This window comes from Peromyscus maniculatus, chromosome 1 (assembly GCF_049852395.1).
Source record: "Peromyscus maniculatus bairdii isolate BWxNUB_F1_BW_parent chromosome 1, HU_Pman_BW_mat_3.1, whole genome shotgun sequence".
Classification (NCBI taxonomy): Eukaryota; Metazoa; Chordata; class Mammalia; order Rodentia; family Cricetidae; genus Peromyscus; species Peromyscus maniculatus.
In genome coordinates, this window is record NC_134852.1 from 199,824,684 (window position 1) to 199,839,816 (window position 15,133).

At 52.7% G+C, this 15,133-nt stretch overlaps 1 protein-coding gene across 2 annotated transcripts in view; it reads left to right on the forward strand.

Annotated features, from left to right (window-relative positions):
• Neurl1 (neuralized E3 ubiquitin protein ligase 1) overlaps window positions 1-15,133 on the forward strand; it is an 87,061-nt gene that overhangs the window by 69,017 nt on the left and 2,911 nt on the right. For both annotated transcript variants that reach the window (XM_016001837.2, XM_006983312.4), the window contains exons 4-5: window positions 10,683-11,372; window positions 14,625-14,771. In XM_016001837.2, coding sequence (XP_015857323.1) covers window positions 10,683-11,372; window positions 14,625-14,771 — 837 coding nt within the window. The remainder of the gene's footprint in view (window positions 1-10,682; window positions 11,373-14,624; window positions 14,772-15,133) is intronic.

The following is a 15,133-nucleotide window of genomic DNA, read 5'->3' on the forward strand; positions in this document are numbered from 1 at the left end:
CTGCCTCAGCCTCCCGAGTATGTGAGATTGCAGGCCTGTGCCACCAGGTCTGGCCAAGCGTGCCTTTCCTCACAGTCCCCATCTTGCTTGAAGGCCTAGCTTGGAAGCTGCCTCCTCCCTGAGGCCTCTGGTCAGAATTTTCCTCTCTATCCTGTTCCCACCACAGCTCTGTGGTCTCGGGCAGCCTCAGCCATCCTTGTGTCTGTTTTCCCAGAGGACAGGAGTTCCTTCGAGGAAGTTCTACACTGCCAGCTGCCTTTAGAGCCGTGGTTCTCAACCTGTGGATCGTGACCCCTTCGGAGGGTATCGAAGGATCCTTTCACAGAAAACACGGATATTTACATTACAATTCATAATAGCAAAATTACAGTTAAAACATAGCAGCGAAAGTCATTTTATGGTTGGGGGGTCACCACAACGTGAGGAACCGGATAAAGGGCCGCAGCATTCGGAAGGCCGAGAACCGCTGCTCTAGAGACTAACTCATTCAACCTTGCAAGTCTTGCTGGGTTTAGGCGGCAGCGTGGGAGGGGAGATTGGAGGCTGGCTGAGAGGAAGCGCTGGAAGATGTTAGCTGAAGAAGAGAGCGGGTGGGTGGAGCTGAAGGAGGCCAGCCCTACCTCAGACAGCCCTGGCCTCACTGGGCAGTTAGGGAGGCAGAGGAGACACCAGGACTCAATCGACATCCAACCTGGATGTAAATTGCTAACCTCTGTGGTCATAGAATCCCTCTCATCCGCCGGGACGCTTCCATCATTAGCTCACTTAACCTCTGGGCAGGCCTAGAAGAGTGCTTCTCATCCCCATTTGGCAGGGAGAAGACTGAGGTCTGTGGAAGGCCTGGCCTGCCCATGTAGGGATGTGGCCGAGCTGGGTCTGAACAAGGAGTTCCCACCGCCCTCCGCCCTCCGCCCTCCGGCAGGTTTACACATAAAAGGAGGCAGGAAGTGAAGGGAGGCTTGGCGGTAGACTCTCCAGAAGCTTCTTGAAAGAGGAGGCTCAAGCAGGCCGCACACATTCCAGGAACTGGACGATGGGTGGGAACAGGGGGGCCCCCGTTCCTAGTGACATGGGGACTCCGACCTTCAGGGTATTGAGAATAAGTAGGGGTGGAAGCCGGAGATGAATCAGCAGGGCCTCACGCTGGTGCTGGAGCCCAGGCTGACCAACCCAGCCTGACCCCCCCCCCCTCCTGTGACTATACATGGGTTTGCTCTGAGTAGCCGAGTTGCCCTTGGATCTGCTGCGGGCCACTTTGCATACTCGATGAGGAGGCTGAGGCCTGTGACTGCTGTCCCTGCGTAAATCACTGCAATCCCTGGCATCTTCAAACGAGGATTATGGCCCCTAAAGCCAATTAGTAGATTAAAATAGCTCTTCATTTCGCTCCTCCTAAATTGATGTGTGTGTGTGTGTGTGTGTGTGTGTGTGTGTGTGTGTAAAACAAGAGAGATGGAGGGGGAGGGGATAGAGATAGGGAGGAGGCTGGGGGAGGAAGATGGATGAGAAGAATGAGGTGGTGGGGTGAAGGCATGGGTCCCTGGGGGCCCCGAAGGTGGCTGGGATCCCAGGCCTGTGCCACCATGCCTAGCACATTCGAACCTTTCATAGTCCCCCTCTTAACAGCTCTCTCTCCTCTTAAGAAACTTGTTCCTTTTCTTGGTGGCTCTGAAGATGGGCCACTCTCTCCTGGGTTGACTATCCTCCAAAGACTATTAGACCTTCAGGAACTCCTCCAGGTTCCCCTGGCCCCTCCAGCTTGTGTGTGGAGCCACAGTCTCCACACCTGGCCGTCCAATCTTCAGAGTACAGGTGTTCTCACGCTCTTGGCACACTGAGTGTGGCAGGGCACACATCCGGGATTTGAGCCAGCCCATAGATGAATGGGCTGTACTCCTGAAGAAGTGGACAGTGTCGAGGCAGGGTCCTAACTCGCCTTCACTGTCGTCCAGACACAGTCTGCAGGCTGATTCCCCGCCTTCCAGGTCACTTCCCCATGTGGTGGCGCTCAGTAGCTCACCCTCTTTCCTGCGGGTGCCCTGGCCCGGACCTGGGATGCTATCTCCAACAATAACAGCTACGTACCTCCAGGAAGAAAGGCCTGCCAGCAACCAAATAAACACAAGTTTTATGGGGTGATTAATACTAGAACAGATAAACTCCTATCCCAGTTTCTCGTGGTCTCCTTGCTTCTCAACTTGGTGTGGAACACAGGCCTGTAACCTCAGTATTTAGGAGACGGAGGCAGGAGTATTGTGAGTTCAAGGCCAGCCTGGACTACATGAGACTGTGTCCCAAAGAGAAAAACGTTAGAGCGAGTGGCTATGACCTTGCAAAAGGCTGGTGAGCCCAGACTCCACTCACAAGGTGTCCCGGACAGCATGTCGTGCCTGCCATGGCCTGGGCTCTTTGAAGAGAAGGGAGAGTGATGGGATCATTGAAAACCCGGCTCCTCACCTTGATGAGTTTTGCACCAAGGGACACGCCACCTCACAGCTCTGAAGTGGCCCAAATCTGATTCTGCACTTAAGTGTGACCTGAAGTGTCCAGCTGTAGGGTGCCACTGGGAACGATCCAGGAGGACTTCTGTGGGAAAAGAAATCCAAGTTGGTGAAAGAACGGAGTGGCTGAAGAACAATTTAGCCATAAATGGATGTACACTGGCACGGGATGGGGAGTGAGCCAAGAGGGAAGTCCCGTTCTGGAAGGGAGCGTGAAGAAGAAAGGCAGAGGCAGCTTGTGGCCACGAGGGTTGTGTACAACTGGGCACACAGAGAGAGTCAAATGATCCGGGGGCTCCCGAGCCGTCTGGGTATTTAATGGGAGGAACCCTGGCTGATGGAGGGAGTGCCCGGCCCAAGGCGTGGTGGGGAGGATCTGGAATTGGCATCCCCAGCCAATCTGGACATGAGGTCAGTGTGAGCAGATCTGGTGCCACATCGGAGTGGTAGTGGCAGTGTCTGAGGGCCGGAAGTGGGGTTTACAAGGTTCATGCCCTTCTTCTCCTCTTTCCGAAGCCAACTTCCAGGTCCGGGTGGAAAGCCGCACCTGCCTGCTAGAGGGTGTTACACGTGAAGACTCGGGTGGCTTTCAGCCAGGTCCCAGGGGGCTGTTTATCCAGGGCAGTGGTCCAGCTTTGCAGCCCTGCACCGAGAGCCTCCTCAGCCCCCTGAGATGAGGCCCGGGGGCTGTATCCAGTCTGAGGTGTTCTGAGTGTGTGCTGCCACCTGGGTGGGCTGGCTGCTTCCCTGACTTAACCAGTGTCTATGCTCAGCCTCAGCTGCTGGGTTCCAGAGGCCAACTGCAGTTTAAGGAGCCTGTACTAGTCCTGGCATGGGGTAGACCACTGGGGGCACGATGCTGATAACGATTTCTCCATCTTTGACAGTTTTCCTTAAAAAGAATAATTTGACCAGGTATGGTAGTACATATACATGGGAAGCAGAGGCAGGAGGATAAAGTCATGCTCAGATTGAGTCTGCGGCCATCCTGGGCTACATGAGGCCAGCCTGGGCTACATCCAATGCTCCCTCTCCCCCCAAATCCTACTGTTCCTTCTGCAGAGATTCTTCCAGGCATTTTCTTTTTCTTCTCACTTCAAATCTCACCAACTGTGTCAAGGCCCAAGCACCAAACCCTCCCTTCCTCCATCTGAGCTTCTTTTCCATCTCTCCTTACACAGGATGACACACCCTCCCCTGAACACCTGGGGCCTGTGCAGGTCTGAGTGGTTTGCATGGTGCATTGTCCTGTTTTCTAAGGTGGCATGCATCTTCTGTGCACAGGGAGAGGTGTTATTATGTGTATGTTGCAGAGAGGTCTACTGATTTGCCCAAGGTCGTGCAGGCGGTAGTGGCTTGTTTGAATCAGGAGCCTGGGCTGTACTGCCTTCCAGCTTCTCTGATTGTGAGTCCCCCTTAAGTCTGAATGCCCACCTCCAGGTAGTCACTGAAGACCCATTTTGTCTAGAACAGGGTGTCTGAGAGCTCAAGGCAGGAAGGATAGTCTGCTCAAGTAGATGGCAAAGGAGGTTGCCAGGGCTCCAGTAGTGTTGGGCCATGAAAGAGGTAATGGGGTCCCAGGGTATCTGATTCAGTGTAGAGGGCAGGTCTGACTGGCTGATGTTTTCCCCAGATTCTCAAGGGCTTCATATGGGTCTCCTGTCCTAGAGCAGACTAGTGTGAGCAACATGAGATCATGTCCATGGAATTGCCAAACCTGGACTGTCTGTCACCTACAGAAAAGGCATTGCCACGTTTCCACATCGTGTCTCATTGGCTCCAGGTGTAGTTCTAGGGGCCTTGGTAGGACCTGCGGGGGTGAGAAGGTCACAGTGGGACCTGAGGGGAAGGGAGAGCTGGGTCCTGCAGAACTGGGGACCAGGCCCTCCTTTCAGAAGCAGGAGAGAGCCACCAAATCAAGACCTGGCCCAGCTGCTCGCAAGCCGGGCAGTTGCCAGCATCTCTTGCCTTGGCCTCTGGATTACTTGGCCATAATTATCCATGCCCCACTTAGCTAGCAGGTATCTGCAGAGGCTCACAGATACAGGAAAGGTGTTTACATGTGAAAACAGGTTTTGTCTTTAGGTTAAAAAAAGAATACCCAATTTGCCAAATTTGCCATATTTGCCATGGTCACCATTACCAAATAGAAAAATCCATGCATGTCTTCTGTCATACAGGAAAACCATGCAATCTAAGATCTGAGATGAATCTTGTTCTCCAATGAGGTTCTTTGGAACCCTGGGGCTCCCCAGGACATCTCTGAGACAGCGAAGTGTAGAGGTGTGGGGAGTGGGCATGGTGCCCACCTGCCAGACATCAACCACAGTGTCTGGTGTACTGGAACAAAGATACCCCTAGTTTAAAAAAGAACACGTGAGGTGGGTGTGGTGGTCACACCTGTCATCCTAGCCATCGGAAGGCTGAGGTAGAAGGATCACTGTGAGTTCCAAGCCGGCCCAGGATACAAAATCCTGTCTCAAAAACTAAAGGCACACAACCAAAGTCAACAACTAACCAAAAAACAAATAAACACAACAAAAGTTTGAGAGCCACTACATCAAATGATTCTGGGAGCCGCTGGCTCCATGATTCAACCAAGGAGTCTGACTTCAAGTGATTCTGGAACATTTGACACTTCCCTCAGTGGCCTCACAAATCATGTTTGTTTCTTCTGGGCTGCCCACAGCTGAGTTTAAAGGGGAAGGGTGGAGGCCAGTGTGGTTTTCAGGGTACGCCCAGAGCGTTGAGAAACCCTTGGTCCATCTGAGCTGGGTACTGCCTCCATGGCTCCTTCTCCTGCCTGGGTCAGATGCAGACCAGCAGGAGGATGTTTATGGAGACAGTAAATGTCCTGGCAGCACCTTCCAAACGGGGGCTGGCTGCTGCAACCCCATGCTAAAAGATTGCCCAGTGCTGCGGACGTGAGAATCCAGACAAACAAGAGTCTGGGCTGGTGGTGGCCCAGCTTCAAATTGGCCCCTTATGCCAGTGCCAGGACCTGCCTTGGCCACCCTGTGCCACCGGCTATGTGTTGCAAGGCTGGGTGTTGCAGGTGAGAGCTGGCCCTTGGCTCTCCTCACCAGCCAGCGTTACCCATGGCCTGGCTCAGGTTGATTTCCACGAACTTGCCAGCAATATTGCACTGAGTGTGCCTTTCAGCGGCGGCAGTCTGTCCTGCTGCCTAGGCACGTCCTTCCCTGACCCTCTCCAAAACAGGATGAGCGTCTCAGCTTGGGTTGGAGAGCTTTATTCTCAAGGTGACATTTAACCCAAAGAAGAGACTCAGGGGCCCCGGGGAATGATCTCCCATTCAAGAATCCAAACCAGGAAAGCTTTTCAAGACAAGGTTTTATGTAGCCCAGGCTGCCCTCAGGTTCATTGTGTAGTCTAGGATGGATGACCTTGAACTCCTGATGCTTCTGCCCCCACCTCTGGAGTTCTGGGATCACAGGTGTATACTACAGGTGCCTGGCTGGTTAGGTGTTGGATACCAAACCCAGGCCTTGGTGTATTCTAGGCAAGCACCCTACCGAGTGAGCTCTGTGCCCCACCCAAGGGAAATGATTTTTTTTTAAACAGTTGGACTTATACAGACACAGGAAGCTTTCTGAGGTGGCGGGCTTCCCCAGGGGCACTCTAGGCAAGGCTTGCGTGAGAAGTCGGCAGGGTATATGGGTTGCCTAGTCTCTCGCTTCCTTTGAGTTCCTATCCAATCTAAGATGCTAAGACTGGTGGAACTGAGCCTAATTTGCATTCTTCCTGCCTCTAAGCCTCAACTAGCTGCCTGCTGGTTGCCAGGAGCCAGGTCCGGGCCCCTCTTCGGCCTATGGGTGGACACAGGAGAGTACTAACAGTCCCCCCCCCTTCTGCTCTGGTCCAGGACCACCGCCAGGCCCCAGAATTGGCAGGCACTGAGGGACATGAAGCCTAGTGGCTGAGCAGCTCCTTTCAAGATCTGTGCCATCTCTGCCCCCATCACTAGCCCCGCCCCCCCAAGCCGGCAGCTGCTTACATAACTTGTTGCTTCCAAATGTGGGGACACCCCATGGCTTGTGGCTCTAGGTTACCCTCATCCTGGGAGAGTCCCAAGGTGTTCTCTTGGATTTGGGGGCTGGCCACAGCTGTACCCCTTCTCCATGTTAGCTCACTCAGGGGCCCTTTGCCTCTGCCATGTGGTGGGTGCTCTGTGTCTCGAGTTGCAGCTATTTCAGGGCCTTGCGCAGCTGACCCCTTGCTAGGCCAGTTATTTGGAGCCTGCTGGCTGCCTACAGCTGCTCCTGCTGAGTGCTGGAGAGGAAAAGGGAGAAGACATTCTTGGGCTGGGTCTGGCTGCTTCCAGCTGCTCCTGAGCCTCGGCGCCCAGCTCAGCAACATTTCCAATAAGTCCACTTCCTAGCCCCGTCTGCCTCCCTCTCTCGTCCACTTACTCATTCCTTCTCCTTTAATCTCCACATTGAGCTAGTTCTCCTGGGCTTTTAGTCAGCGACTTCAATCAAAGAGCATTTCCTGGGGGCTTCCCGTGACTTGGATGTCTACAGACAGCATGAACAATGAATGTATTTGTGTGGGCGTGTGGTGCTGGGGTTTGAGCCCAGAGCCTTGTGCATGCTGGGCATGTGCTTGACCACTGGCCATGCCCCCCACCCCCAAATGCTAATATCTGAAGTTGTCTGGGCAACAGGGGCTCTGCCCACCCTTGACCTGCCAGAGCTTGTCGAGACAGGCATCTGGCTCCATTCTCTAGGTGCACATCACATGCTTGAGGGAGGCTGCTTACACAAAGGCCACCAGCTAAGTACCAGGTAGAACATTTAACACCTGGTCTGGAGTGCCCGGGAGCCCTTGGTGACATGGAAGCAGTGCTCATACTGACACATGATCATGTGTGCCCGGTACTTTCCCAAGTGCCCAGTGGGCCTTATTCCATCACATTCCTGCAGCATCCTTCCAAGGAGAGCCTCAGATACATCTCTCACGGCTGAAGAAGAAAGGAAGGCCCCATGAGGTTAAGCCACTTGTCCAAGGTCAAGTCAGGATCTGAACCCGGGCTGATGACTTCAAATTCACTACACTTGACCATGTTCCTATCAGTATATTGCCTACTAGAACATGGATTTTTGGTTACAAAAACCAACCGACCGATACCCAGAGTACGCTTAGGTTGTGTTCTTTGGAGTAGAATGTCCATATTTTTGGAGGTGATAGTCCCTCTGAGCCTTGAGCTTCTCAGGGCAAACTTGGAGTACTGTCTGGGTCTGTTCACTCACTAAGTGGTGGGAAAGTGTGTCTGCAATCTTAAGTATGGAAGGAGAGGTGAGGAGATGTGTCTTTATTACAGGCTCGGAGCTCAAGACAGGCGGTGCCTTAGATACAGAGGTGAAGAGTTGAGTTTAAGAGAAACCCAACCCCTCAGAGGACTGAGTCTTTCCTTGCTTATTGAACTACTTCTGCAATTAGTGTCCACAACTCTGGCCTGTGCTGCTGTGACTATAGACCCCACAGCCTGCTCAGCTCCAGGACTCTGAACAGACTGTCCCGAGTGCGGGGTAGCCTGTGTGAGATCTCTCCCATAGGTCATGGATGGGCATCTCCGAACCACTTCCCCGTGATCTTCCCCTCTCCTCTCTTCTTCCAACTCCCCAGAGTCCCCAAGGCCCAGTACTGGAATCCTTGAGGGGCCAGGGGGCTGAAACTGGTTCTTCAAGGCCCAGGCCTCCCCACCCTATCTCCCTCCCTTGACCTGCTCTTCCTTCCGGTCCACCCGTTTCCCCTCACCTCTGCCTCTGCACATCCCCAGCCTCCAAGCCATGGCCATCGTCAGAGTCAATTCCCTGGGATAATCAAGTTTTCTGGTCGGCTCCCTCCTCCTTGCCAAGGCAACACAGGGAAACCCCAAGCAGCTAGGCTTTTGGAGTAGCGTGAGACTTAAGAGGAAGGGCATCACCTTCCCGGGTACAGATAGCAGCATCTGGGAGAGACAGGGAGAGGGGCCTTAGAGACTCCACCTTCTGTGGAGGGCCAGCCATGGCCTCTGCTCTTCCTGCTGGCTTATCTTCCAGGCTTTGCTGGAGGACTTGGGTACCCCAGCCACCTAGGCACAGGAAGGCTCCTGAGAAGGCATAGGTCGTGGTGTGGCTTACAGTGGCGCCAGTCAGATTTGGGGATGCCAACTCTGCAGAAGGGGTTCCATTTGAAATGTGGTACTGGGCAGTGGTGGCACACGCCTTTAATCCCAGTACTGGAGAGGCAGAGGCAGGTGGATCTCTGTGAGTTTGAGGCCAGCCTGGTCTACACAGAAAGTTCCAGGACAGCCAGGGCTGTTACACAGAGAAACCCTGTCTTGAAAAACCAACCTCCTCCCCCGCCCAAAAAAGAGAATGGCATTAGGGGATGGGCAGGGCAGACCTTACCAATATTGAATCTGCTTTCTCGGTGGCTGTCACCCAACACCCCTATCTGTATTTACAGTGGGATGGCCTCCACGGGCTGTTTTAAGGATATCGTTCAGGAGGTTATCGCCAGCACATGTCATTACTGTCACTGAGTTACAGATCCACAGAGCAGGACATAGCATACCTACTAAAATACGGCTGGAGGCCGGGCCATGGTAGCGCACGCCTTTAATCCCAGCACTCGGAAAGCAGAGCCAGGCGGATCTCTGTGAGTTCGAGGCCAGCTTGATCTACAGAGAGAGATCCAGAACAGGCACTAAAACTACACAGAGAAACCCTGTCTCGAAAAACAAAACAAAATAAACAAATAAACAAACAAAAAACACGGCTGGAAACAGCTGTTGGCATGAAAAGGAGGTGTTCGGAACACAGTAGGAGAAAAAAAGAAGTGGTTGTGAAAAAGGAAATGTGTGCAGCAGGGATTTGAGCCTGAAGTCCATGCCCATGGAAGGGCTCAATGTACTTCATGGATGCCCAGATGTTATACAGAGAATTTAGAGATTCTCCGTGTTCTGAGATGTGCCAAAGTTGTCACATTTTCAAAGCGGTTTATTACTCATGGATGGGTAAACATTATTGGTGTTTATAGAGAACTCAATTTTCACCTTAACAAAAAACTAAAATACATTTAAAAGACTCTGTCGTGCCACAATCCAAATATGGAAAATGCCTTTTCTCTGAGTGGTTGGCTAACAGAGTTGCGTGTTTCTCTTTGCTGGAGTGTATCGTCTTTGAAATGAAGCTTGTATTAGCTGTCTGGATTAGTGAGACAGGGTTTGAAGTTTGGTGAAGCTGCTTTCAAAAGTCTTTATTTCTTGTGAATTAACTTCCCCTCACATTAATGTCTTTATGTGACAGTGATAACCTCAAAGGGTAAGTATTGGTTTTAGATGTCACTGTTTATGCAAAGAAACTGGGAGAGAGAGGTTCCTTCTGGCCTGTGACAGTATCAACAATGCTTGTGGTGAATGGTTATTGTTTGTCTAAAAGCGACTCTGGGGACTGGGGAGATCACCCAGTGGGCAAAAACCAGGAGGACCTGAGTCTGTTGTCTTTTAAAGGTGGGATGTAGTGGTGTCTTTATAATCCCACTGCTGGGGATGCTGAGACAGGAGGATCGCTGGGGCTCATTAGCTAGTCATCCCAGTCTACTTGGGCAGTTCCAAAACAGAAAGACCTTCTCTAAACACAAACAAACAAACAAATGTGGATGGTGTCTGAGAAACAACACCAAAGATTGACTTCTGGCCTCATTCTAGATGTTAAACATAAAGTAGGGAAGTCCTAGGGATTAGAATTTAAGAAACCTTTTTCTTCTGTGGAGGGGCTGAGGGTAGAGGACATCAATCCACTAAAACTGTAAGTCTTAGCGGGCACTGTGGCACACAATGAGTTCAAGGCTAGGCTGAGGACACGAAGCTCTTTCTCAGAAAAATAAAAGCCCCTCCTAATACAGTTAAAGAGTCAATACACGACAAGTTCTGTAGGGTTACTGAAGACAGGAGAAAGCATTGCCAACTGGGAAGCATTTAAAGCAACCAGATGGCCTTGAAGTTGGTGTCTTCCAGCCACATGCCTGTCTTTAAAGGGCACATTCCCGCGCCCCCCCTTGGCTTCCCGCCTTCGCACCCGAGCGAGCAGTGGCATCTTTAGTGTCGGTGGCGCAGGCTGTGCGACCGCTGTGGGACGGTGACGGTCCCCCTGTCTCTCGCCCTCCCTGCTGCAGACAGCGAGCTGGTGCTGCCCGACTGCCTGCGGCCGCGCTCCTTCACCGCGCTGCGGCGGCCGTCCCTGCGGTGCGAGGCGGACGAGACGCGCCTGTCCGTGAGCCTGTGCGACCTCAACGTGCCGGGGACCGACGGCGACGATGGCGCGCCGCCCGCCGGCTGCCCGATCCCGCAGAACTCGCTCAACTCGCAGCACAGCCGCGCGCTGCCGGCGCAGCTCGACGGCGACCTGCGCTTCCACGCGCTGCGCGCCGGCGCGCACGTCCGCATCCTGGACGAGCAGACGGTGGCGCGCCTGGAGCACGGGCGCGACGAGCGCGCGCTCGTCTTCACCAGTCGGCCGGTGCGCGTGGCCGAGACCATCTTCATCAAGGTCACGCGCTCGGGTGGTGCGCGACCGGGCGCGCTGTCCTTCGGGGTCACCACGTGCGACCCTGGCACGCTGCGGCCGGCCGACCTGCCCTTCAGCCCCGAGGCCCTAGTGGACCGCAAGGAGTTCTGGGCGGTGTGCCGCGTGCCTGGGCCTCTGCACAGCGGCGACATCCTGGGCCTGGTGGTCAATGCCGACGGAGAGCTGCACCTGAGTCACAACGGCGCTGCGGCCGGCATGCAGCTCTGCGTGGACGCCTCGCAGCCCCTCTGGATGCTCTTCAGCCTGCATGGCGCCATCACGCAGGTCCGCATCCTCGGTGAGTGCCCGGCGCGGCCCCCCAGCTCATGGTGGTCCTACTAGGGCCTAGCAGCTAGACAGTCACCCTAGGTGAGTTCTGGGCGGTGCGGAAGCTTCTGGCCCACCCGTGGCTGGGGAAGAGGTCAACTCACATCGCAACAGACACACAGCCTGGACAGATTCATACGCCTCAGTGTGAAAATCGGGCACAGGGAGTTTCCACCAGCAGTGAACTGAGACTTGGTTTCCTCGAGACTGTTGAAGTCTTAATGAAAATCAGGTTGGCTGGTCCATGCCTGTAATCCCAGCATTACGAGGCAGAAGCAGGAGGATCCCTGCAAGTTCAAGGCTAGTCTGCATATTGAGTTTCAGCTTAGCCAGAGCTTCTTAGCAAGCTGTCTCAAAAACCAGAAAAACAGCAACAGAAAAGTCCCAAACACCACACTGGTGTCTTCTGTGGCGACACCTGGGTCAGAATAGTCAGAGCAGGAGAATCTCGGAGCAGGTGGCCTTTGGGCATGCAATGACAGTGCTCTAGACTCTTCAGAAGAGGCAGTTTGAAAGGACTGGCGGGTGTGGGCTTGTGTTAAGCCACACTCTCCGGCTTGTTCTGTGGGATAAGTGTCCCTTACTGTGGCCAAGTGTCTGACAGGAAAGGCAACTGAAGGGAAGATGGGTTTGATTTGACTCACGGTTTGAGGGAGGAGTCCATCATAGTGGGGGAGGAACGGCAGGAATGTGGGGGCGGGTCACATTGCACCCATCTGTCAGAGAGGTGAGTGTCTTCACTCAGCTCCATTTCTTTGTCCTTTTTATTCGGCATGGGATGGTGTCCCCCACACCCAGGGTGGGTTTACCCTGCTGGATAGCTCTCACTAGCCTCACTACAAAGTGCAGACTTTGAATCCGGCCTCCAGAGATCTTAATTCTGTAGCTATAGGATAGATTCTGGACATCTGATTTTGTTGTTGTTGTTGTTTTTGAGACAGGATCTCTAAATAGCCCTGGCTGTCCTGGAACTCATTGTGTAGACCATGCTGGCTTCAAACTCAGAGATCCAACTCTGCCTCCTGAGTGCTGGGATTAAAGGTGTGCACCACTACACCCAGCTGATTTATATTTTTATTTAAAGTATCTTTAGCCAAGGTTGGAGAGCTCTGGGCCTCTCCACCCCAAGGCTCAACCCAGGCAGCTTGGTAGTGTTGGTAGTGTATGCAGATGAGCAAGCCCAAGCTGCTTTCTGGGCTCCGCCTTCTGTGAGGGGCCAGGATAGCCCAGTGCTTGCGTTTATGTATGTGGTGCTGTCGAGATTGTGAGTGTGGAGAGCTTGGGAAAGCTGATAAAAATCAGTGCAGACGTTCAGCTTTGTAGAAACCGGATGGAGGCATGGTGAGAAGCAGATAGAAAAGCTACGCAAAGAAATGAGGCTGGAGTGCCAAGGAGTTAGAGCCGAAGAAAGATAAATCAGGAAGAGGGAAATGAATCAGGTTAGAGGAGACAAAATCAAACAGGAAGGAAGATGAATCAGTCCAGGGTGAATGAGAATTCATTCATTAAAATGAAATTGGATTGGGAAGCATGCACACAAATCAATCTGGACTGAGATGAGACAATCAGCTCCACTAAACTGCTTCTCAGACAAAGAAAACCACACAGAGTCAAGGTATGCTCTTGCATCAGCACCACCCAGTGACAGCTGAGTAGCTTTCCAGTCAGGCTCTGTCATCTGGAGGGGTTTATGAGCGTGGAGCAAAGGGAATTAAAACATCACAGGACTTTTTCCGTCCCAGATGGTAAGTGGGTCAAGGTGGATGTTAAGAAATACCACCCAGAACTCAGTGTCTATTAATAGCTCCTGAGCTGTTTGGAGAACGGGGCATGTGAGCCAGTAGAGTGGTGCTGGGGAATCCTGACTGACTCCAAGGATATACAAAAGCCAGTAGCAGCATATGAAGATTCACTGTTCCCCTTACAGTAAATATTTGGCTTTGTGAACGTCTCCTGTAAGCCGATAACTCAGGGCTATTTCCTTTATCCATATGTACACAACCTACAGCTTTCTTTGTGTTCACTGGTGGATCAAAACTATTTTTACTGAAGACAACTATATCAGGTTATGCATTTCTCATTGCTTTGAAAATGCTAGCCAATGCAGTAGAGTAAGAAAAGTAAATAGGTGTGCATTTCTGAAAAGAGATGATAATATTTAAAATATTAATGTAGTAAGAGAAACTGTATGAGCTGGGCCTGTAACCCCAGCTATTTGGGAGGCTGAGGCAGGAGGACTAGACGTTCAAGGTTTGCCTGGGCTGCAGAACATGTTCAAGGCCCACCTAAGGCCACTTAGTGAGATCCTATCTTAAAATAAAAAGTTAAATAAGGGTATTGGGACATTGGTCAGTGATAGAGTGCTTTCCTAACATGAATGAAGCCCTGGGTTCAGGCTCTGGTGTGGAGGAGGAGAAGGGGAAGGGAGAGGAGAGACGGGAGAAAAGAGAGACCCACCCTAGCATTCTTAGAAACAATGACGCTATTACCTGAGTTACAGAGCATCTGCTATGCACAGAGCATTCTTTTAGGGCCCGAGGGAAATCACAGGCAGTGAGGCTTCTTGTTCTCGGCCAAGTTCCTGGTTCTGCTAGGGAACGGAGCTGGATTCTCAGGCAAAGATTTCAGTACTTCAGGTTGGGTATGGGTACGGCTAGGCAGTGACGGTGAGGTAGTCTTTAGGGGGGGCCATGGCTGTCCAAGACTGAGGTTTGAGGGCAGCCTTCAGAGGGCAAAGGCTCTGTCCCCAGTCTCCTATGTGCACAATGAACCTCTGGAAAGGACTACAGAAGGAAGGGAGGGAGGAGGGAGGGAGAGAGGAGAGGTTGTAGGACCAAAATATAGGGACCAGGGTGCCAGTATAGAGAATGTAGGTGGTTCCTAGGCACTGTGGTAGAGAGGGCAGGACTCCGACAGGAGGCTGAGGCAGGAAACAGGGACTTGATTCCCTGAAGGCCAAAGGTACCTAGGAAGAGTGGAAGGGGACACTAGGCAGAAGTGAGATTGGAAATTGTGGGTGAGGTAGAACGTGTAGATCTATAGGTGAGATCTCACCTGCAGATCTATAGGTGGGAACCGAGCAAGTGTGGGGGCCGAGCCAGCCTATGGGCCCTGCCCTGAGCCTGTGGCTACCCTATAGGCAGGTGTGGGCTCTCTGTGGGGGTGGGGACTGAAGCTTTCTCCATTAGGCTAATGGCACTGTGGGCCGTACCCCCTTTCTCAGGCTCCACCATCATGGCTGAACGGGGTGGCCCATCTCTCCCCTGCTCACCTGCCTCCACGCCAACCTCACCCAGTGCCCTGGGCAGCCGCCTCTCCGACCCCCTGCTCAGCACCTGCAGTTCTGGGCCTCTGGGTGGCTCTGCCGGCGGTGAGTACCAAGGCCCTGGGGTTGGTGGGCCAACGCTTCCCCCCCATTCATACCAGAGAGGGATGGTGCAGCCATTGTTAGGGCTGGGGCTGGCGGCTCCCACCAGGGGGCTTTTATTCTTTAAAAAATTATTTTTTTTTAATTATTTGAGTGTGTGTTCAGTGCATGCATGAATGTGTTCAGTGCCTGTTGAGGTTTGAAGATGTGCTGGATGCCCGGAGCTAGAGTTACAGGCAGCAGGCAGCTGCAGGCTTACTAATGTGGATGCGCGGAATCAAACTCTGGTCCTCTGGAAGAGCGGCAGACCCTCCTAACTGTTGACACATCTCTTCAGTTGTCTTAGTCAGGGTTGCTATTGCTGT